Here is a 24,085-nt window from a genome sequence, read left to right as displayed (position 1 = left end):
CTGCAGCCAACAGCTTTCTCCACATACAACTAGGATGATGCTCCCTCTTGCTCTACCATCGGTTTGTTCCTTCCTAGAAATAATCTTTATTTGGACCAAGAATAAGCTGTCACCAAAGATACTTCTGCTTCTCTCAGAAATTATAATATTTTAAAGGGCAAATAATGCCCAAAGCAGGATTTTGTTTTCCCCTTTCATTTTACTAGTGACAAAATGATTATATTCCCTGCTGTTTTTTAGTTATTTTTCTTTTTTCCTGGTTTTGCTGTTCCCAAGCTCACAACTACTATGAGAACTCCCATGTGGTTTTGCCCAAATGCGTGCAGGTGAGCTTTTAAATGCAAACTGCTTGGTAGATAAATGAGGACTGGTTGCTGTATTCAATTATGCAGTCTTCTGTAAAGTGTCTTCAACCAGCATTCATCTTGCAGGTAGAGATTATTCTTAGCATGCCCATTTGAGCAAGATTATGCTTTGGTAATCGGTTTTGAATCCTAGACCCATGTTATTTTAGCGGTGCTCTCCATAATCCTTTTGATGAGTGTGAGGGGCTGGTGGGGAGGCGAGCATGGGGCTGGAGCCAGGGGAGGTCTCCCCTGCCCTTGGAGGGAGCCGCTGGCCGGGCGCGGGGCGGACGCTGGTGAGCGCGGCCTGTGGTGGCCCATGGCTGCCGCGGCACCGGCTCCTCGTTCTGCGCCTCGTGGCAGCCCCGGCCTTGCTGTGGGCAGCAGCCCCTGTGAGCCCTCAGGCTGCTGCGGCCCTGGAGCCGTGGGGGAAGCCGAGGCTGTTCCTCTGCAGACGTGAGGCTGCTCTGCAGCCTCCTCCATTAGGTGTCTGCAGTGGAAGGCAATGATTTCTCTTTGCAGCCCATGTAGGGAGCCGTGGCCTGGCGGTCTAGGATAGCAGGTGGCTGGAATAGCTCTTCATGTGTTCGCAATGGAAGTCACAATTCTTTAGATAAGTGCCTGGGTCAGACAGGTCTGAATGCAGCCCAGGAAATAGATTGAGTTGGAGTTTTTTTTTTTTTTTTTTTTTCCCCTCCCTGTCCCATTCTGTCTGTTCTGTTGGTCACACTGGCTGTTTTATTTATGCAAATAATGCTTAGAAGATGCTTTCTGCAAAGATAAATTTGCTGTCTCTGTGCCCATCTCCTCCCCTCCTTTTCTGTAGAGAAGCTAAAGCAGAGAAGTTAATGGTAAAAGGTTTTTGTGGTCCTAGTGTCTCCAACCAGGGACGGTAACTCCTGTGAAGGAAGATGAGAGCAGATGCTGAGGGTCTGGATGCAGTGAGAGCTCTCTGTACTGCCTTGATATTTTAATAGATCCTCTCTATCTTCACATGATGCAGTCCTTTGCCATATAACATTCTCAACCAGACTGATCCTTCCAGAGAGATCTCGTGAGGGAAGTCCATCTGCAATAACCTTCTTACCCTTCCCTATCCAGCACAGAGGTCTGCTGAGCTGGGTGGAAGGTCAGGCAAGGAGGGAGCCTTCGTGCTCTTTCCCTCCCCACATCTGACCTGCACAGTGTTTATGAAGGGATTAGAAATATGGTGTCCTCTGCTAGGTCATCTTCTAGAGGAAAGGATCTTGTGGATACACAGCACAGCTCTTGAGAGGAACTGGAATTAATATTCAAAGGCTGGTTGTTGAAGTCCTCAACTCAGAAACAAAAAACAATCTGTTGTATTAAGATAACCCTTTAATTCTGTTTGAGACAGATCTGCCCACGGAGTATCCGCACTGCTTGCTCTTCCCCGGCTCTGCGCTTTGTCTTCTACTCCCTAATTGGGATGTCTCTTTCTCCTCTTTGGCCCAAGGAAGGTGCAAGTTCCTTAAAACTAAAACCTAATTTGCTCAACCTATAGAGACCCAAGTGACTAATTTAGGAGATCCCTACTTATATATGGGGTCTTGAGATTGTGGCAGTTGTCACACATCGTTAGATGTGGGTGCTAAAGTGGTTTAATTTTGAGTGACATGAGGAAACAGCATGGTGCCGCTGAACTTTGCCATCTATGAAAGGTTATTCCTGCAAGGGCTGATACTCCATTTGCCGAAAGCAATTTGTAATTACACAACAACAGCAACAACAGCGATACTAAGAAAGGAGTGAAAAGGGAGATTAAGAGTGCACGTTTCTGGTCAGGAGAGACAAAACGGCTGTAGCTCTGAGCATGTGGATTTAGCTGTTCACTGCTAAACAGGTCGTCAGGAAAGCCTATGAGTAGAGCAGGGACTAGCAGAGACACCACTTACGGTGTAGGAAGCCTGAAACCTGGTCTATAAAAATCAGCAATGTGAATGTGTTGCCTTGAAGATGTAATTAAAAGTAGTTGTGTTGGTTCCTTGTTGATCTGGCCCAATTCTTTCCTCCATAGCAGGAACTCTAATCTTTGCTTCTCTGGGATGTGGTAAAATGGATGCTAACTGGATGCGGAAAGATAGAAGATGGTTTGAGATGCTGCTGGCAGGAGGGAGCGGGGGTTGCTTCCCATCCAAGTGTGTCTCTGAACACAAGGTGAACGTCGCTCCTGGCGTTAGGAGTGATTACGAGCATCAGGGAGAGCTGTGATGGAGAGATAAGGGTGGGCAAACCAGCAGGCCTTGCACAGGAGAGTCACACTGTTAGCCTTTAGAGTCGAGCCATCTTTCATTTTTATTGTAATTGTGGTATCTCTTTAATTTCCTTGGCATAATGCACTTGATCCATAATTACAAAGTAAGCAACCAGCCCTTGGTTTTGTTATAATCTCTTAATGTGAGAGACTCTGTGTTTTTATTAATTTAACTTCCTGCAAGCTAACAGATTGCCATAAAGGAAAACAGAATTTCTCAACCAGTACAGCTAATAGCTGTATTTCAACAACGGCCCCATGGTACATGTTGAACAATAACTATGACTCCTGTGCCACTTGCAGTTTTTAATTGAATTTCTATCCCATGGATATCATGTCAGAGCCATTCATCTGCTCCACTAAGTCTTCTAATATTAAACAAGTTCTTCCAAGTTATTACTGTAATACAAATACTGCTTGATAGTTGATTTGCATTACATATGCACTGCTGTGGTGGGGATAATGCAGTGTAGAAAAGTTTAGCTTGCATAGGCACAAGCAAAGGAATCACATTTTGGCTGAAATTGCACTGTGAATCTTTAAGCTATGCTTTCTCTCTTGTCCTGTGTCTGAAATGGTAGGATCAGCTCTGCCTGTCCTGCTCAGAGTGAGATACTGAGAATGGAAAAATGTTGATACTGGTTTGTAGAGGCTCTGTGATGATGGTCTTGGAATCAGCAATGCAGGGTGCACATGGCTCACTGGATAATCTCCCTTCTCCAGTGAAGTGGCTCTTGCCAACCACTGTTTCAGCACAGGGAAAGTCTTTCTTGTTCTGTGTGCCCTAACTTGGCTGGTGTTGGTGAACAAAAGTCAGAATTTGTGTAAGGAGGACAGTGGGGATCAGGACTTGGTCGTATCTACAGCTATGTGCATGCAGCAAATTACTGCTTGTTTCTGTGATGGTGCTTTTGCACAGAGCCTGTGAATTTTTGTGACAGTGCCAACATTAGATCAGACAGTGATCATTAGATCAGACGACACTGATGCACTGATTAATCAGATGCACTAATGCATTAATACTATTGGTGAATTAATAATACAGTTGCCTGAAAAGTCATAGCAACCCAAAATATCTGGGATCCAGAGGTGATACCTCCCAGTTACGAAATCAGGGCTGCCCGTGTAAAACCGTTTCCTTCTATTTTCAAGTCTAAAATACCTGCTTGGTTATAGTGGGAAGGAGCAGAAGAGAAGCACTCAAACTGGACTGGCGTCGGATTGGTGGTGAGGGTGTTGTACAAATGCAGAATGGTTGGCAACATTAGCATCTAGCATATGAACAGGAAGCAGGAATGGAGCCACTGAACTGAACCTCGCTGCTGTGGAGGGTTGTCTGTGCAGGTTGCAGGAGTGTCAGTGCCCTCAAACTGCAGATAGTTGCATAGAAGTTGATCTCAAGTCTTCAACCACAGGTAGCTAGCAGGAGTCATTCAGTGTCAGCATCTTCGAGTATAAGTCTTCTTAAGAGAGTCTAGATTGCTATGACATGGACTTGGCGGCACTATCCTACTCTATGATGTTTTACAGCAGTCTGAACTTAGCAAAGTCATAAGAGACCCAAGAACATCTGGGCACTGATATTTGGGGAATTACTGGATTCTCTTAGACTCATGAAGAAGCAGCTGCCCGAGATGTTCTAAGCACCCAAGGAAGTGCCATGAAAGGTGCAAGGTCTGCTGTAAAGGATAAGCTTTGCTTTGTTTGCATCCTGCTTTCCGGATCTAACACCGTTCTGGGAGGTTCTACAATGACCCCATTTTTAGTATTCCCTGTTCAGATTCAAGGTACTTATAATTTCTATTTCCCTGTAAGATACCAGGCAGCATTTAAGAGCATGTAACAATCACATTTAGAGACTGTCTAGAAACCAAATTCTGAAAAACTCTGCCTCTCTTTTTCCCTCTAAGGTTACAACTCAGATATTAGCTGCCGACAGCAATTATTGATGGTCTCATTAAGGATGAGATCCCATTCCCAGCAGTGCTTTTAATATTTTTTTATTCTCTTTTTTGCTGCAGGGACACTGATAAGTGATTGTAGAATGAGATTTAAAAGAAAGAAAAGAGAGAGGGCGGAGGAGAAAAGCCCCATATTTATTGTTTGCCCTCATCTGTGAGGAAGGGAGATTAATTTCTGAAAATATTTCCTGCATTGGAGTTGTTATAGTGCAATCCCTGCAAAATAATGTCAGATAGCAAAACCTCATCATTATTTGCTTCATCTTCAACATCGGTTATGTACTAAAGTATGGACAAAAGTAACTTGGAGAGCTCTCCCTTCTCCATGCATATAATATTGGCTTGAAAAGACAGTTGCTATTTCACCACGTTATTCTGATTATTACAAACACATTGTTTGAAATCTAGCAGCTGTGTAGTAGCTGGGCACGTACAGGATGTAATATCTCTTTCCACATTGCCTCTTTGAATAATCACAGCACTTAAATCTCAGTATGAATTTGATTGATCAATGATTGTAACTCATTAACATGGAAATAATTCCTTACTTCTGAACCAAGCACAAATAGATTTTTTTTTTCTGTGTGAAACGTAGTCGGGGAAAGGCATTTTTGACTGCATGGAGTTATTTTTGGCTACGGCGTTAATGTAACAACGTTACAGATGGGTTATGGAAGCGTGGGTGGAAGGGATGAACTAAGGGAAGTTTGTGGCAGCTGTATTTTTCTCCTGTAGTGGGAGGTGACGCTCTTATCTGTCTATTTATATTTTCAACTAACTAAATTTTACTGGTCAACTGAGGTATTTAATTAACAGTAGGTTCTGAGAAGCATTTTGTATAGAGACTTGGGCTTTGGATGTGATGAGAGATTTTCCTCAGCCATGTGCTGGCTGGGAGTCTAGCAGTACGACACGAGCAGTCAGTGACGCACTGAAAGCCGTGGTGCAAGCTCAGCAGTTCTGCATCTAGATCCGCTCCCAAGGACCTCCTGACTGTTGGAGGTGAAGGAGGGAAGTTCTGCTCTGATCTGTAGGCCATTGAGCCTCTGCAGGAAGCTCCAGAGATGCACCACTCCTGCACCTGCTGATGCCCACCTGCAGTGAGACAGGAGGCCCCCTTGGCACCTTCATATAATCAGGATGCCATGCGCTGTTACCCAGCATCTCACTTGTGACTAAAGGCATTTGATAGAAATTGTGGCGTTGTGTGAAACCTTCCTCTCTTGTGCCGTGTTTCATTTTCTCATTTCTCCTCAGAGTAACACCTGTAGAGATGGGCCCAGGTAAACCTGCAGAACTGTGCCCAGATTGAGAGGTTGGTCAGACCTTTGTTGATTGCCTTGGGCTTGTTTTCAAGGTGTTTCTGTTCAGCTGCAGATTCATTCCCAGAGTACTAAAGCTGATGTTAAAACGAACCACGTGCTTTCTAGTAAGGCAGCTAAAAGAGGAGAAGGAAATGGCTAGTGACGAGCTGCCACTACTTCCTAATTAATCACAGGCTATTACAGCCTACCTGCTAAGGGATGGGTAACCCTTTATGCTGATGCTATCCCTAGGGTCTTAGTGGTGCCCTCCAGGAAGGTAACATCATGCTTCATTTTCTTATTGGCTTTTGAAGCATCAGGTTGGCTGGAATAAAGAAGCCATTTCTGTCTTGTACTGAATAATATCACTTCAGTGATATTATTAAAGTCATTACTTTAAGACTGTCCAGGGGCTGTAAGTGAGCAATGCTGAATCTGAGTACAATTAAAAAAGCCTATGTGATTTAATGAGTTCTTCTGTAAATTTTTTTTGAAATATGGATCGATGGAAACTGCCACCAAAAACATGTGAGCAGCAGTTATAGTTGCTGCATCAACATTTTTAGTCTGAAATTTCCACATCCATGTAAAACTTAGTGAGTGTTGCCTTCCTTCAGCCTAGGAGGTTGAACAAGAACACAATATGTCACTATATAGAATTTGGGCATAAAGGAAATTAAGTGATCACAACCTCCTAGGACATCTGTGGCAAAACAGGAGCTTTACAGGTCTCCCTAGGTAACTATCAATATCTTTAATATGACAGAATTCCATTTCTTCAGGGACCTTCATAGTTTGCATCACGGACGTCTGTGAGCTCAGTATTTTTCTCAGATAGCTAAATTATGATTAAATCCAAGGACATAAAAAGAAAATCCATGGTGTATCTACAAAGACAATCATAGCATTGTGGACCACAGTGTGCTCTCCCCTTCCACTTGCTTTGATAAGATGCAGGGTGCTTAGCTCTTTAGAAACTCTGTGTAGGTGCAAGGCTTGACTTTAAGAACTGCTTTCTGGCACATTTGCAAGGAACAAAGGCATAAGGGATATTAATCCTCGTGCTGCAGGGCCTAAGCAAAAGAACATCCTTCATCTAATATCTGTAGGAAATGCCATTTAGCTAGCTTAGCTACCGCTAGAACTAATTTGGTGTTAAGAGGTTTAAGTTAGCTTTCTGGCCTGACTGCTGCTTGAGGCAGCCTACCAAGCTGGGGAGATGACCAGTCTCTTCCAATGCTTCGTCTGCTGCGACCCTCCGCCTCAACCGAAGCAGCCCTCCCGAGCTGGGAGGGGATATGTGTTTCCTTGCTCTCTGCCTACTGTTCCTTCATTAAATGACAATCCTTCAGCCAGCTCCTGTGGGACTTGCTGAGGCTGATTGACTTTTTGAGCTGTTCCTACTTTACTGATCTTCTCTCTGGAAAATTTTTCAAGAGGTTTATTCTTCCAAGGCAGAAGTGTTTTGTGTTAGATGGGCTTCTGAGGGTTGCGTGCTAAAGATGACAGGAAAGTGAGTTTTCTTTTCTTTTTGGTAAAGTTAAGCCTGACCAACTGTGGTTTTTGAGAGATTAGGCAGTGAGGTCTTAGGGCATGGTAGTACAGGGGTGGTCAATTTGTGCTTTCTGAGCTGCCCATGACTCAAGTTGTTCTTGTGGGGCTATCTAAATGGAGGAGAAACTGGAGTGCTGAGAAGCCTGAACTAGAGTCAGGCAGGAATTCTGTGGTCTTTGTATTCAGGTCCTGAGTGTGGTGCCAGGGACCAGTAACCTCTGTGGGCAGCAGCTAGAGTCGCTGGTGAGAGACGGGTTGGCTGAGGTAAAGAGGGGAACATGCTGCAGGCTGATTTTAAAAGCTGCTTTGGGAATTGGTTGTGATTTTTAATATCTCTGTCTAATAAGGCAGTGAACTAAACTGCCTCTATCACTGCCCTCTCTTTATCTATATCAGTTTTGGAAAGATTCACCAGCAGTTTGGAAAAAATCAGTGCACCGTGTGTTAGTGATGCAGGCTCATCTAATGGTCCTGCCACCGAACCCAGACAGGTGCCCAAAGGCAAGTTTTTGTTAGCCCCTGAGCCCAGCCAACATCCCAGTGGGCATGAGTGGATGTCATTGCTGGTATCCCCTGCTGTAAAACGGACATTTGAATCACCTGTCCCCTTGTCCTACAAGAGTGACATGACCCACTGTAAGGCTGGTTCATACTGCGCAGCTGGGACTTGTCCTGCCTGTTTGGGAGGAGGTCTCTGCTTTCCCCTCTCAAACAGTAACTCAGAGTTTACTAATGGGGAGTTGCACAGTCTTCCCTCAATATTCTGTTCAATCCACATTTAAAGGGAGCTTCTATTTAAATATGCTTGATAGGACAAAAAGTTAGACTGAACGTAGAATTTCTCCCGAAAACCACACACTTAAAGCACTTCCCATTTGCTACATAGTAATGCAAATTTAAATGATTAGCTCGTTAAGAGAATCATTACAGAAGCATTTTCAGCTATAGTAATAAAAGGGGAAAAGAAAAGGGCCTGGAAATGATCATGTTTCTAATTAATAATCTAATTAATATCTGATTAATTAATGAGGCTTTATCTTCAAAGCTGCCTTTTATCTCTGAGGCTTTTAAGTGACCTCTAGACCAAATTTCTCCAGTGTGTCGTGAAAAGGTCAGCTCTGTACTGAGTCAATCAGATGTTTGGAATCAAATTGCTATGCTGTCTTATCAGGGATGCATAAAACACCTCTTCAGAAAATTAGACATCAGAATGAGTAGCAAGATAAATATGTCAGAGCTTTCAGACAGAGCAAATAGGAAAAGAGTAATGATGAAGTGGAGTTCGACAGAGCTGTGCAAAAGTAATGCCAGTACAGTGAAATGACCAGTGCAGAAGGAAGGAGGGAGGCCTCTGTAAACATGGACTGTCTTAGCTCCAGATCACCCCTATTTTATGGGACCTGACCTCAGTCTTGGGTGGAGTTTGTCTCAGTCAGAAGTGGCAAGGTGATAATTGCCTGGGGACGTGGATATTCTTCAATAAACTCTACATATATACACACATATATGCAAATATATAGAGAGATGCAGATATATAAAATGTATATATGTAGAGTTTTTTGTTTGTTTTTTTGCATCTCTGAGATACAGTTTCTATCAGTATGCATTGGTAGTGTAATAGTGCAAACACCCAATGAAGGGAAGTGCTCATCCCAGCTTTCAGAGAGTATCTGTTTTGCATTTCTTGAGATCTTGGTTTCTGTTCTTGATTCTACCATTGTCTGTGGAAAGTTCACATCACCTTTTTCTGCTTTTATCTTCTCTCTTATCTTTGTAAAGCTATAAAGAATGTATGGCACAGTGGAGTCTTGATATTGTTTGACACTATTCTAGTAGTAATTTTCCTTTAATGCTTTCTTTTCACGTTTCTTGCATTCCAAAATGCCTCTGGCATGTTCTTATCCCATGGACACTTAAATACTCCTGTGTTGCAATAAATGATGAGTTGTGATCTCAGGCAGGATGGCTGAGGTCCCTTTATGCCCACCATCATGGGTAGAGTCAAAGTATGGATAAGCTTGGGAGATAAATCTCAATCTCACTATCAGGTAGTGAGCAAGCACCCAGCAGCAATGCAAGCGTTTCTCACCTCCCCTGCGTTCATGGCCCGCCAGCCCAGAGATGGAATGTGCTGGATCCTGTTATCCAGCCTCTCATGCCCAAAGTTCTCATAAAGACTCCCAGTGAATAAACTAAAGAGGATACCCTCCTGGTCAAAGGAGGGGAGGGAAGGCACGAACATGCCAGTGTTCGTAGGCAGCTCGTTTCTCCTTCGTTTTGAAATGTGAATCTCTAAGACTAATGCATGTCGACAGCTGATTTTGTCTTGCCACTTTCCACTGCCTGGTATAAATTGAAGTTTATCAACAAAGGCCATCTTCAATTCTTTCAGATGTCTTGGTGATGGGAAATGTCATTAATAATAAGAAAAAAAAAAAAAACACGATGGGGAGATGGAAGGATATTAGGATATTAGTATCCTAATAGAAATTGAGGTCGGAATTCTCCAGTTAAGATGGTATACAGTTTAAAACAATTTTCTAAGAGAAATCACTAAAACTATGATCTGCTTGAACTTTTATTTCCCTGTAGGACTTCCAGTTTAAGATACTTTTGAAACTTTGAAGCTGAAAATCCTACAGAACTGAAGGCATATGATGTTAAAAGTACCTTGTATATGATAGGGGAAAGTGAGTTTACGTATGTTTTTTGTTTGTTTATTTATTTGCTTTTTATATTCAGGGCTTGTTTGGAGATATTTAGTATGTCTGAAAAAAATCTTACTGTTAAAGTTTTAGCTCCCAGGCATCTACAACAGAAGCTAAAATTGGGCTAGAAAGAGTAGTCACAGGATCAATGGAGCTGTGAAGAGGTTGTAAAAGGAGTGACTAAATAAATGGGGACTGTTCAGACAGAGAACAAAATATCTGTGGGGAATATGGCAACAATCAATGAAATCACAAATGGCAGCGAGGGGCTGGCTGATTTCATTCTCATTAAGAGCTAGCCATGGGCTCTGAATTAAACGAGCAAGTGAAAACAAAAGGAATCATGTCTCCATATACCATAGAGGTAGATTTTGGTGTTTATTTCCATACGATGATGAAGTTGCCAAAAATTTCCCTGTAGGTTAGGCAAATTTATGGAAGGAAAAACCCACTGATGGCTATTGCACACAAAGGCATCATCTTCCATTTAGGAAGTCCATGATGACACATTGCTGGAGCCTGGGAAACTCCATGAGGAAGCAGCACCATATGCTTGCCCTGTTCTTAGTCTTTTCCCCTGACTTTCATTATTGCCCATGGCTTTCTTTGCTGGGATGGAGTTTCTGTTAGTGGTTTCTGTCAGTGGTTATAAAATATTTCTGACTCTATGCTCATTGCAATCACTCTGAAATCATGATTGGATGAAAATAAGCCTCGGTACAGTTAGTGTCATAATGCTGTATAATGTCAAGGTGAGGCAAATGTGTTTGATAGTCACAGAAAACAGTTACTTGGTTTTCCTGGTTAGGTTGCCTGGATCTGCCTCACAGAGTGTCTGGGGAAACCTTGTTTGGAAAATGTCCAGACTTCCGACAGGTCCAGAGAGATATGGACTAGATCCATGGGCTGGATCCTTTTTGTTAGCTCCATCACAGCCATTTTTGATGGTATAAATAACATTGCATGGTCTCCTGGCTGTGGGGTTAGATGGTTCTTCTGCGTGTGTGACTGCCTGAGCCAGCCAGGCCTGCAGTGGGAAGAGCGGATGTCACTGCAGGCCCTACTGCAGAGTAAGGGCCATGGAGGCTCCCCTTCCCTAGCTGGGAGCAGGACCTTGGCTCCCCAGGTGTCGGACGAGCAGGAATGAAGCTCTGGAGCAGCAGGGCAGGGGAGCCTGGGGAGCTGGGCTGGCAGGAATGGTCGCACTGTGACTGCTGCTGCTGGCAGGCGTTGCTAGACTTGCCCCGTTCCCTCCCTCGGTGGTGGCAGTGGCCAGCCTGCCTTTCCAGGGTTGCAGCTGGGGCTGGCCTAGCACCAGGGCCAAATCTGTGTTTCTTTTCCAGACATTTTGCTGCCCAAGGCAAAATACTGACTTTGTCTGAGCTCCCAAACAGCCCTGGGAGAGCGAAGGTTGCTTATGTCTGTTGTATCTAAATATGAAGGAAACCTTTGGGAGAAGATAATGTTCAACCACAGAACAACCCTAGCTGACTATAACAAAAGCTAGGAAAGAGTCAAAAACGTTGAGCAGTGAAGAAAGGGAATAATCTGCCTGGAGCTGGAAGGCTTTAGAGAGCCAGAGCAGGGAGGCAGCACGGGTCTTGAGTAGATGCCTCTGACCACAGGAGCAGTGTCTGACCAGTGCCCTGTGCTCTTCCAGGTGGGAATGGCACGAGGGTGCTCCATGGCTCCCTGAAAGCATGTGGGCCTGGATTTTGGCCCAGGATGGCCCCTAAATAACCTGTAGTCCTGCTGTTTTCTGGGATCGTGCAGGCTCTAGGTATCTCCTCGCAGTTTTGTAGCTTCAGAAATTCCTGTATCTTGGGTAGGGAAAACTGAGGGGCAGAGGGGGGGAAGGAGAGATGGAGAAGCAAATCAGTGTACGAGCACTGGAAGTTAGGGAGCCCAACATGTTGTGTTGTGCAGTTGGGGCCTTTGTAGCGTATTAACAGGGGGGCTGTGTGTGAATATTCTGCTGCTGGCTGTGCCCTGTGCTGCGCTTGCTCTGGTGTCTCCTGAGGTCTGGCTCATGCTGCAGCTTTTCTCTGAGCTGGAAGCATTTAGAAGTTTTGTTCTCCTTTCACTGGCTGTTGATTTCCATGAAACTTGTAGAAACTCTCTTTCTCTGAGATTTTTGTTTCTCTGTCAAACTGTGAGAAAATTGGCCAGTGAGTAGAACTAAGGAGTTGTGTGAGGGACCATAGGGAGACAGGTACGCTGCAGGCACCAAATTGCAGGCACAGGAGAGGAAAAGGTGAACTGGGCTGCATGTGCTCCTGTTACTCTCTGCAGTGTGAGGAGGACCAGGATATCCTCATGCTGATTTAAGCGGGGCTGTGCTTCCACACGGTTCCATGTTGGGCCTGGGCGTGTGTGTGTGTGTGTAGGAGGATGATCTGGAGATGAATGCATCAGCTTTAGCATTTTGGGAAAAATAATAAGATACAAAATGAAAATTGTACCTGCTCATTCCCTGTGCACTGTCAGGGAGAGTAGTGGACGCCAAGGACAGGGAATTGAGTGGCCCACGTTTGCTGCAGGAGTTTGACTGTCCCTTCCAGCCAACCAGCCCCAGCATTTACGGCTCTTCTGCTCCTGAGAGGCTGAGATGTGTTTTACAGACCATCTCCATAGCTGAATAGCTGGGACTGCGGGCAAACAACCCCCCCTTTGCTGTGCCTGGCAGAGCCCTGGGACAGAACCAACTGAAAATAAATTTCATCTGAAAGATGCTCAGATGGCCTTCAGCAGAGCTGTGTGGTTTGGAGATAAACTCATCTCAGTGGAAGGCAGCTTTCCTACTGCTGTCCCAGGTGAGTTTCTCTTTTCCAATTCTTTTCCCTCTGTCTCTACACTTGTTTCATGACTCTGTGGTGAGCAAATCTTACCACAGTATATTGGCTCCTGTCTGCTTGTCTGTGGATTTGTAAGGAAGCCAAAGCTCAGAACTGTAGAAATAAGGTGGATTTTCTTAGTTTCAGTGGATCAAGTTACGACCAGGTTTGGTAGAGAGAAGCCTTCTGTCTCCTGTGTCCCTTGGATCTTGATCTGCCAGACATGCAGGCAGGTGCAGCAGGGATTGCAATATGTGGTGGCCTGTAAGGGTACTGGAATCAAGCAGATAATTTTCTTATAACCATATTTTGGTATAAATGGTTGGAAAAGAGACTTTTCAGTCTCCCAATGAATAAATTATCTTTATAAATCTTGCTTTTCCCAAGGGAATACATAGACTCGAGTGCCACCACAGGTTCAAGGAAAACTTCATTTATTTTTTTGGGTGGCACTTCATTATGTTGGATCCAGTCTCACTTTATCCTTCTGAAACTAGCAGATATTCCCCCTCATGGTCAAGGAGGCCTGCTGGTTATAAAACTAAGAAGCCCAAATTGGGATAGACAAAGGTCCATTCGAGCCTGGCCTGAACTTTTTTTTTTCCCTTGACTGATCCAATGTGTGCTTTGAGGTATATGCTATTTAAACTAGTGGAATGGAGAAAAATATCATATCCTGGTGGCATGTAGTGTCAAGCAATTGCAAGGATGTGTGATAGCTCAGGATTTTTTTTTTTTTTGTAAAGAACAGTTAGTAATGGTCAAGGGTTCAAACTAAGATAAAAAGCTGTGCCAGAACTGTTCTGTTCCACGTGTGGGTCACTTCGGTGAAAATGTTCAGGCTTAGCTTGTTAAAATGAGGCAGTCAACTTTATCAATGCCCAATAAGGAGTTGTTTTCAAACTAGGGAATTGATTTAGGGTTAGGGGTTTAGTAGCTTTGAGTGTCAGGCAATGCACTGGATGATTAAATAAGTTGAAGTGATTAATTGTAGATGTCTGCCTTTGGAAAAAAATGGGCCTTTACCTATGCAAGCTTTTAAGGGTTTTTTTTCATTGCTAAAATTGAGATAATATTTCCCAGTATGGCCCTTGGGACTTTGCTAGTTTGAATGGATTAACACCAGACAAAAGCTTCAGGATCTCTGCATGGAAAAGTGCTATGGAAATAGTGTTTTATTGTGATCTCCTTTGAGATGTTTCTGTGAAGTCAGTGGTGACTGTCATCATAATAAAGAAAGCCTCAGAGAAGCTAACGAAATAATGATCCTCCTTCTTTTCTAGCTATTCTTTGAAAGGGCAAATGCAATGAGTGATAATGGTTTAATGAGGAAGAGTCATTAGGGCATCCAGCCTGCGTCTTTAGAAGTGAAGCATTTGGGGAGATCTGAAAATGACTCGGAGAACAAAACTAAAGTAGCTCTGTGAGAATATTAAACCGTTATTTGTATTCTGTTTGAATGCTGATTGAAGCCTGTGATCTCTTTCATTGGCTGGTGACTGATACCCGGACAGTCAGGGACTTGGCGTGTTTGGCACTTGAGGGCCATTGCAAGGGGGTGGCCTGAGGAAGCACCTCGGTGTTTGCCCAGCATCGTTACCTGCTGCTCAGAGCTCGGTGTTATTTGAGGACTCCCGACCTGTTGAATTTGTATGTATTGGAGGCTTCATGCAGGGGAATTAATTGTCCTGAATTATTCAGTTTTACTAATCGAGCTGCTTCAGTTTCAAAGTTTGCTGGAAGGGAAAGCTGCTAGGTAATTTGTGTGGTGTTGATACCTACAGAGGGGTTTCATATTATGAGAGAAAGCCTCAAGCAAGGAGTCGGTGTGAGATTGGAACCACCACTGCCTGGGTACTCATAAGAGGAAGGTTAGTTCAGCCCGTTTCAGGAAAGAACCAACTTGCAAAACAATTAGGAATTGGGCTTGAAAGATATGCAAAATAAATGTGTTAGGGCCTCATGAGTAATAAAATAAAACCTCTTGCCTCTTGGATTTTATTACTGATTGACTTGGAAGCTTGAACCCAGCCCTCTGGCTTTGCAATGTGGCCCTTCCAGGGTGCTTCGTGTGGCACTAGCTGCACGGAAGCAACAAGGAGGGTTGCTGCCGGGCTGGATGCAGGCTCCAGTGTTGATCTGGTTCTGCAGGAGGTTCTACTGGGAGCAGTGGTGACGTCTGCTGCGATGCCAAGCAAATGACATGGGCCCTTCTGCGTCAAGTGGGCAAGCAGCAGAGGTTGGTCTTGGGCAAAACCACAAGGCTGCTGATGCTGGAGGCTTGCTGAGCTTACAATGTTGCTGAAGCCTGTTTCCAGGACAAGTGTTGAATTTCTAAATGTTCTTTAATCACTCTGCTCAGTGAGAAGGATGATTAAGGAGGGGAAGTCTGAGGCCACGAACAAATTCTTATTTTAATAAAATATTGAGTTTGGTGAGGCTCCCTGTGATGGTCTTTCTCCATCTACCTGTATTTCCTTTACATGGAGTCAAGAGCTGGGTCCTCCCTGCACTTTGGGCACGGTAGGGTGGGCTCTGCCTGAAGCTCAGTGCACCTGCTCCTAAGGCACCCGCTGTTGACCACTGTTCTTGGAGGGATCCTGAGCTAGATGGTTGATGATCTGTTCTGATAGGGAAAAGAATCCTGTTTGTTGGGAATAATGGAGTATGACAACAGAGAAGAGAAAAAGGGCAAAGTGGGGTTTTGACAATGCCCACAAATGTGGAGGAGGGAGCTGCAGAAAACCCTCTGTGACGAAGCAGTCCTTTACTCCCAGTCACGATTGGGTAATGCCACCCCCAGAGCATCTGCTCCTTTGGGTGGGATTTGCTAGTGTAGGGGCCTGAATCTGTCTCTAACTCAAATTGAATTCCTGGTATAAAGTAGGATGAGGGAGACTAAGGACTCAAGATGCCAGCTGAGATGCGTTTTTTCTCTAGCTGTTACAAATCTGAGCTGCTTTTGGATCTCTATCTCAAAGTTAAAAATCACCCTATCAACAACAGTGAAGTTGTTGATTATATGTTTATTCCAATTCTTTTGCTGAGTTTGTTTGAAAAGGGAGCTTCTGAGCTACGGGTGCTGCTGAGATGTTAAGGGTGCTCAGAGTCCTCCCTTACAGATATCACCACAGCTGGACACCAGCATAAGAGCAGAACCCCTGACGTCAGCAGAGATCTTCACAGTGGCCCCCTAGTCACCCACCCACTATAGGAGCAATCAATCCTGGGACAGACCCTACCCAGAGGACTTCAGTTTCTTTCCTCTTTTCCCATGGCCACCCTGAATGCAACACAAAAGTTGCAGTTACAGAAGTCATAACGTTCAATAGTGAAATGCTCAAGCTCTAACTTTGTGTCTCCCTTTGTGTGGTCATTTTCCTCCCTAAGTTCTGATAACCACAAAAACTCTTTTTGTCTCCTTTTTTCTGCAGGTCGACGGACTATGGCACTACCTATGAAAAACTAAACGATAAAGTAGGTCTGAAGACTGTGCTGAGCTACCTTTATGTCAGTCCCACTAACAAGAGGAAGGTAAGGAAGAGTCAGCAATGTGGTAGCTATAGAAATAAAATTATATCGTTGTGTTCATCTTGGGAGGAATTATCTTCCTAAAGTAAAATCCATTGGAAATTCATGAGAGCTCAAATTTGTGTTCCAAATTCCACTGTGCATTTCCATAGTTTGGTGAAATTGTGTCTATTTTGTCTGGTTTTGCTCATTTTGATCAGAATGGAGTCCGTAATCTCCTGCTGAATGTGCCTGGTCTGTTTTTAGAGAAATAAAAGGGTTACTCTTATTTGTTTCTGACTTTACAACTTCAAGCAAGCTGAACTTGCACAAACATTTCTTGGATTCTTGCTTATACCGGCCTCAGCTAATACACCTTCCCTTGACTTCTCTGTCACTTTATTATTAGAAGTGCAAGAAAGAATGACTTTTACTCAGGATTTGACGCTTTTCCTTTTATGCTTTCCTGGCTTGACGGAGGAGTTGGAAATAAAGATGTAAATGACATTTTTGTTGGTTACATCACGTAAGGGGGCTGCAAGGAGAATATGCCTGGGAGAGTAGGTGGGAGACCTACGACTTGATTTGAATGCGTAGGAGAGAATATGAGGTCACAGCTCCCAGCCCCTGCTCACGCTTCCCACGTGATGCAATTAGGGCTGCGACTGGCTCGCAGCGCAGCCCGCGAGTTACTACCCGGTGCCTTTCTGCTTTCAAATTAGTGTCTGTGCTGCTCCAGGGGAGGGCGCGGGACGAAGGCGCTTTCGGCTCCCCACGGAAGGGCCGTGGGAGGGCTCCGCGTGCAGTTAATTGCTGCCAGGGGAGTTTCGGGCGGGATGGCCCCTTCTGCTGGAGTGCTTCCAGGCGGCCCATCCACCGCCTCCCTCGACAGGTTTCCGAAGCTGTATTTTGCTACTCACACTGTTGTTACTGTTACTGTTGCGTTTTTTTTCCATCATTGGTCAGCCCACAGAGATTTGAAGATTGATGTTTACTTCAGTGTACTCAACCTTAATGCAATCATAGTTCTGATTACTATAGACAACCATATATGTGTTTTCAAGTGTATGGAGGAGAGGGAACTAGCAGGGGGCAGGGGTCAGCTTTTATTTCCTCATGCAGAAACTGAATTTCTTGGAAACTACCATGACTTCTTTGTTCTGAGCAAAATGGAAATGAAGGATTTTTATAATGAACTTTACTAAAAAAGTAAAAAGCCCATCAAACCCCCTGCCTTCCTCTTAAATCCAATACAGTGGATCCATGGAGGTAACTGAAGAGTTAATTCTTGTTCATTCTGTTTCCAACGCAACTCTGCCCACCCAAAATCGGAGGCAATATGCTCAGTTACAAATGCTACGTCACTGGTGTAAGCTCTCCCTTGCTAATCAGAGTACTGGGATGTCTGGTTATCTTCTAGCTATCAATCTCTACAGGTTTAGCAGTCTTATATCTCATCATATCATGACGTGCAGAGGCAGAGAGCCCTCTTTACCTGCTGTTTCCTTGTTACAAGTAGTATTTTTAAAGGAAAATATTCCAGACCTGCTTGTCTTCCCTCTTCATCTTTTCTCTAAAAAGTCTTTTGAAATGCAGAGATGGTCTGTAAGGAAAATCCCCATGAAACGGGGCTTCCGTACTGCCTGCTGTGGGAACAGCTGTTTTTCCACCTTTGCATTTCTGCTAAATTCGTGCCCACCGTTGCTGTGCATGGCTGAATGGCTGGTTTGTCCTGACCCAGAGCTGATTCTGCTCTGGTGACGGGCAAAGCAATGCCAGGCATCCGTGCAGTATTTGCAAAGTGCCTGGAGAAGGTGTCACTGGATTTGAGTATCTGTGGTTTGTCACATTCAGTATCAGGCTTCCTTGTGCACCCAAGCCTTACAGACTCATAAAGCTGTACACCACGCAAAATGTGTTTAGGTTGTAATCTTCCCCAAGTCTCTCTGGGTGAATATTGCTTCAGTGACCTGCAGAGTAAAAATCACGTTTTTGCTGAGCTCCCATGGACAACCACCACTAATAAATCATAAAGCAGGAGGTGCATGGGTTGCATTCTGGTAGGGAAAACCTAGATAGATCCCTTGTCCCTCACCTCTGACAGCGTGAGTTGAACAAGAAGCAGCGATCCCTTGCCAGCCGCAAAAATAAATCTCTATTTTGGGCAATAAACAGTGGGAGGAAGGTGCCAAAAGCAACAGACATGCACAAGGGCTATGTGGACACGATGAAACATGCAGACCCTTGCCAGGCATGAAAGATATTTTCTCCTTAGGCATCAGCTCCCAGGTACTGATTGGGCCCTGCACGCCTCTCAGCTCCTGTCGATTTTTTGATGGTTTTTGCACACAGTTGCTAACGCTTTCTGCTCATTAGTGCTCAGAGGATTAGCAGTTACTTGGAGGAGGGGAAAAGCTTTCCATACATTCATTCCTAATTGATTTACTAGTGAGAAGGATAATTACCTCTCAGCTACCCTGCAGAACTATAGTGGGAATTACCTGTCAGATTTCTTTGAAGCCCCAAAATGCCTCTCTCCTGCTACTAAATAGGAATTATACATTCAGCCAAATACCAGTTACATAAACATCTTTTACCTGAATTGTGGCATAACCCTTGGCTCAATTAAAATATGAGGAAAGAGGATTTAAAAGCTGCTCTTTTTCTTTCTTCTTTTTCTGAATAAAAGCCTTTTGTTTCCAATTTCTTTTATTTTATTTTAGGTGTGAATATGGTAAGTTATTTTGTGGGTTTTTTTGTTGTTGTTGTTGCATTTCAGTGCTCTATGGCTCTAGGTCATGGAGTGAGGGACTGGAGGAGAGTCTCAAAAACAGCATCTCTGCCTACTACAGTATAGGGGAACAGGCAGGGCCAAGGTCAAAATGGCGGGGGTGAGCAGCTGGGTGAGACCTGGCTTCCACTCAGGATCTAGGAACCTGTGGATCACTGCTTTGCTTTCCTCTTCCCCTCAAGAAAGCTGCCTGCTGCACCCCGGGCACCTGGCAGAGGCAGCGCTGGGACCCCAAGCCCCTGCTGCAGCCGCTGGCCCTTGCAGCGGGGAGCAGGGAGCATCTCCACAGGGCAGTTCTAGAAACTGCAAGGAGGTATTTGAAAAATGCCCCTTTGGGCGGGTAGTTTGAGGCTTTTCAGTGAAACAAAGTGAAACTGCTGAACTTACATCTACTGTTCTGGCAGCTGGTTGGACTGTTTCTTCTTTTGCTTCCACTGGGGATTTAGATCAGGGAAAATTTAAATTGAGTTCTCGTTAGTGCTATGAAATTCCATGTCATCATTAGACACAGCAATTGGACTACTCTGAACCCCCGGAGGTCTGGCTTTCTTCAGAGTTACTGTTTTGAGTCGCGGTGGGAAGCCTGTTGTTGTGGTGCTTGCAGCCCTGTGAGGAGCTCTAATCAGCAGCGAGTGTTCAGGATCCGGCTTCCCCTTCAGCGCGTCCGCCCACCAGGGTGTTTGCCTGCGAGGCCACGTGAGGAGGTGTCTGCTGTGGCCCAGCTCACAGTGAGCGGGCAGGTTGCAGGGAGCCCGGTGATTCAGCAGTGAACTTCAGAGAGGGGAAGCGTTTGTGTACGTTCAGCAATGCTCCCTCCTTGCACATGAATGTGATTTAAAGGTTGAGAGCTGTGAAAACTTGGGACTCAAAAATGCAAAGTTTTGACTTACCTACCCGGCAAGTGCACGTCCCTGCTCTGTCTTTAGGGATGTGACAAAAAGCTGCTTGCTTTCTGCCAGGCAGGAGAATCTGTTTCTGCTGACCTTTAATGCCATTTTAGGGGGTGTTAGTTGTGTTTTACCAGAGAGAGATTCTCACAGCAGTGTGGGAATTGCAATTGTTTGTTTTTTTTCTTCCAAAGCACTAGGGAAAAAAGTGCTCTTCTACTTTAATATGAACATTTCTCCTGCCTTTTTAATTTCCATTTTCTCTCTGTCCCAATTTTGTTGTTGTTGTTGTGATGGTACTGAAAACTTTTCTGTTAGGAAATCGTGTATTTTCTGCAAATATCCAAACCTGAAATTCTTTGACTGCCTTTCCATGCTTGAAAATAGTACTTCTGCGAGTGAAGTGCTTTGAGTCCCTGTCCTCTGGCCCGGGCTGCTTTCTTGGATACGACCACCAGTGTCATTAACATGTGCTTTCTTCTTGTTTGCCCTTAGCTAGATAGAGATATGCAGAGAGTCCTTCCGAGGAGTGCAGAAAGAGCAGAAGAGAAATCCTGTGCAGCTGGAGTGCTGCTCCTGTCGGGCACAAGGGTGCCATCTGAATCCCAAGGACTTGCTGTTGAACCATAGACTTCTTGCATTATTTTTTTCTGTGAAGTGTTCTGTGAAGAGGGAGTATTTTTGTTGAGGTGTCTGTTTACTTGAAAACCCTGTTTTCATTAGGAAACTTTTATCTCTGCCCTTGGGAATCCTGTGGAGGTTGAGAGGACGGAGTTAAAAAGCATTTGAAAGGAGGGAACAAAAAAAAGGGGGGGGGGATAAAGAGAATGACAACTCCGACTGACAAAATCAAACCAGATGCCACTTGCCTGTATACAGTGTTGTTCAGATGAGAAGTGGATGAACGTGAGGCCCTGATTGCATGTAAGGTTTGGATGGCAGCTCTGGTGTCTTAGAGACCTTCCTTCATGGATTTGCTTTGAATTTCAATTAGATACAGTCGACTCTCACTTTTTTCCTGTGCTTTTACAATCATCATTGTAGGTAAGATTGTGCTGACTCTCTTCATAGAAAGAAATATCACCCAGCAACGGAGGCTGAAATGATGATTTCCCCCACTTTTTTCCTTACAGCAGAACTGAAGCACAAGAGATTTGATTTATTAGTAGACCTTCTAGCTAATGAATGCAAAGAGGAGCTGCAGACAGCGCAAGGTAGAAATAAAGCTGTGGTGCTCAGTGGAAGAGTTTTGAGGAGATGGTTTTGCAGACTAATTTCCCAAATGTCACAGAGTCAGACTTGTAGGGCAGTTGCCATCACCGAGGCCGTAAAACCCAAAGGCAGGTGGTACCTCTCATACCTGCTTGAGCCTCTGGACTCAGCCCAGCAGAACGAGACGTGCTTGGAGGTACTGGTGAGTCGGAAGCTCTGAAAGCCGAGTCTAGTTAGGTTTGTTTCTATGTAATTTTTACTACTTCTTGTCCATTTAGAGAGTAATAAATTGGAGCAAATCCTTGCTGATTATAAGCCTCTCCAAAAGGAATTCCTGAGTCTCTGGGCAGAACGGTGGTTTGGATTTTTTTTTTTTTTCTGTCTCTATATCTTACCTTGTTTGATCTCAGTGGGAGTTCTGCAGCATTTTATTTTCTCCCTGCTCCTCAGATGTGTGATGGGCTGATGAAGCAGGTTCCAGCACTCACCTGGTGCTTGCTAACCCAGCCTGAACTGAGCTGCCATCCTTTGCCAGGGCTCCCATTAGTCATCTGCTGTTCTTTCTGCCCGAGACTGCAGCCCGAGCTAGCGGTGAGGAACGGAGCTCTGGAGTATCCGAAAGCCGTTTGACAGATGAAAGGTTTCTTTGGACCCGTTTTCTCTATTACTCTGACACTGTGATAAACAGCATGTGCTGCAGACTGGCACTTGCTGGTGTGACCCTGGAGACCGTATTTATAATGTGAAGGTGGTGGGCTGAGCTAGAGCCGTGGGGCAGGAGTAATGGAACTTGTTCTCCGCGCTCTCTTTTATCCCTCATCTTTCTTTTGGCCCAATGAAATATATTATTGAATAGCTCATGGCTTTGCAGCTGCCATTAACAGGGACTAAATTACCTGACCTGCAAATTGTGTTGTCATCATTTCCTTTGTACCCCTTCTCTGCACTTGCTGAGCTACGTAGGACACTCCTGGGCTTCTCAGCACTCTGAAAAACATTTTGCTCCCTCCAGAGCTTCGGTGGGCAGAACCTGCATGCTGATCCGCAGGAAAGGCTTAGCCCTGAGACACGTCTGGACCAGCTGAGCTAGCATTTCTCCACTAAAACCAATAGGTTGAACAAATATGACTGTAGTTTGATCAACATTGCACTGTATTTTGTCTGGTAAATACACATCAGAGACTGTCACTGTCAGTCTTAGACAACTCAAATAGGGAATAAAGAAGTATCCTTTTCCTTTGCTTTCTGGTGAGGCAAAAATTATTGTTTTAAGGTCACTCATAGTATCCATAGCAGTGTCAGAGGATGTGTGACTTGATGTTAAATCTGCAGAGTTCAGTCTTGGTAGACCTTATGCGTGGGATTCTCTCTACTTGTCTAATTAAGTTGAACTTGAACTTCTTACAAGAAAACTCTTTCTTTTCTGGGGTATGTGTCTGTAGAATTGTGACCTGAAACCCTCTGAAATGGGATCTCTTGAAATACGAATGTGTTGTAATATTTGAAGTAGAATGCTTGAGAAATTTGTCCTTTCAAAGAGATTTTTTACTGTCCTTTTTCAATTCAGAAAGTCACATTTTTCTCTATCACTTCTCCCAGTCCTTACTGGGCAGGAAATACCAGTTTCCTGATGCTGGTAGAATTAATTCATTAGTGTTTTAAGTGGTTGAAAATCAGCAAATGGAAGGCATTGAGATGTTGAAGCAAAATATTATCCTACTCTTGAAATATGGGGTCTTTTGAGTATGCTTAAATATTTAATTATTATTTTCCTTTTTAAAATGAAATAATTAAAATACTCATCATCAGGTAAATAGGGCTTTGCAGATTGAATTTATTGCTCTTTATAAAACACATTGAAACCTCTGGGTGGAATACATAACCAAACAATAGCTTACTATTTAGATTTAGATACCTTTTTGTTAAGGTAATACCGTTCACTTCTATATTTATTTATCAGCGCACATCACTGTGGTATCTAGGAATCACTTTAACTGCAGGTAATTCCTGTCGCACTGGTCACTTACAGACCTGCCCAAGTGTCACCTGCCGGGGTGACCTGCTGGGTGTGAACCCGGTGCAGGTGCCTCCCTGCAGGTTGGTGCTCTCCTATTGTAGCTGTTCTCCTGTGCTGGGATCTCACAAGCTATTTGCTGTTGTCAGCTTGGTCAGGACTGCAGGGTTTGGGGTTGTGCCTCTTTGGGGATCCTGTTGTCAAGGGACCGCCAGGAGAGGGTCCTCTGCCCTGCCATGGCCTGGGACCTGGCATCTCAGATGTCCCACCGAGACCTCAGCTGATCTATAGGGTCCTGTACTTGAAAAAGGAAAGAAAAACTAGTAAGGGCTGATCTCGGGCAGGTTTAGACTTTACCACTTCTGACTTGACATAAATCAAGGAGATAAACAGAGGTCCTGTAGTGTCTGCTGTCTGGAATGCAGCCACTTGTCAGTACGAGATGCCCAAAACAGATATTCTTAGTGTGGGACAAGGTGTTCGTTGTATCCCCGGGAAGGCTGTCCTTCAGTAAGCGTGAACATGAAAACCGGAGATTCTTGGAGCTTTTTCCATTATTTCTCTGAAAAGCAGGTGCATTAAAAAAAAAAATACTCATGAAACCTCACCCACTGCCCATGTCAACTGTTTCTAAAAGAAATGCCAAACAGATAATTAACAAAATGCTCACATATGGCATTTTTTAATGGGG

General features: G+C 44.3%; 1 protein-coding gene across 1 annotated transcript in view; it reads left to right on the top strand.

The window, feature by feature from the left end:
- The window catches only part of SORCS3 (sortilin related VPS10 domain containing receptor 3), a 261,932-nt gene that overhangs the window by 105,724 nt on the left and 132,123 nt on the right, over nucleotides 1-24,085 (top strand). The window contains exon 3 of the mRNA XM_088528640.1: nucleotides 16,415-16,514. Coding sequence (XP_088384766.1) covers nucleotides 16,415-16,514 — 100 coding nt within the window. The remainder of the gene's footprint in view (nucleotides 1-16,414; nucleotides 16,515-24,085) is intronic.

Source organism: Tinamus guttatus, unplaced genomic scaffold (assembly GCF_059628265.1).
Source record: "Tinamus guttatus ecotype Peru unplaced genomic scaffold, ASM5962826v1 Tinamus_guttatus_pri_ptg000314l, whole genome shotgun sequence".
NCBI classification, from domain to species: Eukaryota; Metazoa; Chordata; class Aves; order Tinamiformes; family Tinamidae; genus Tinamus; species Tinamus guttatus.
This window is presented reverse-complemented; position numbering and strand designations above follow the sequence as displayed.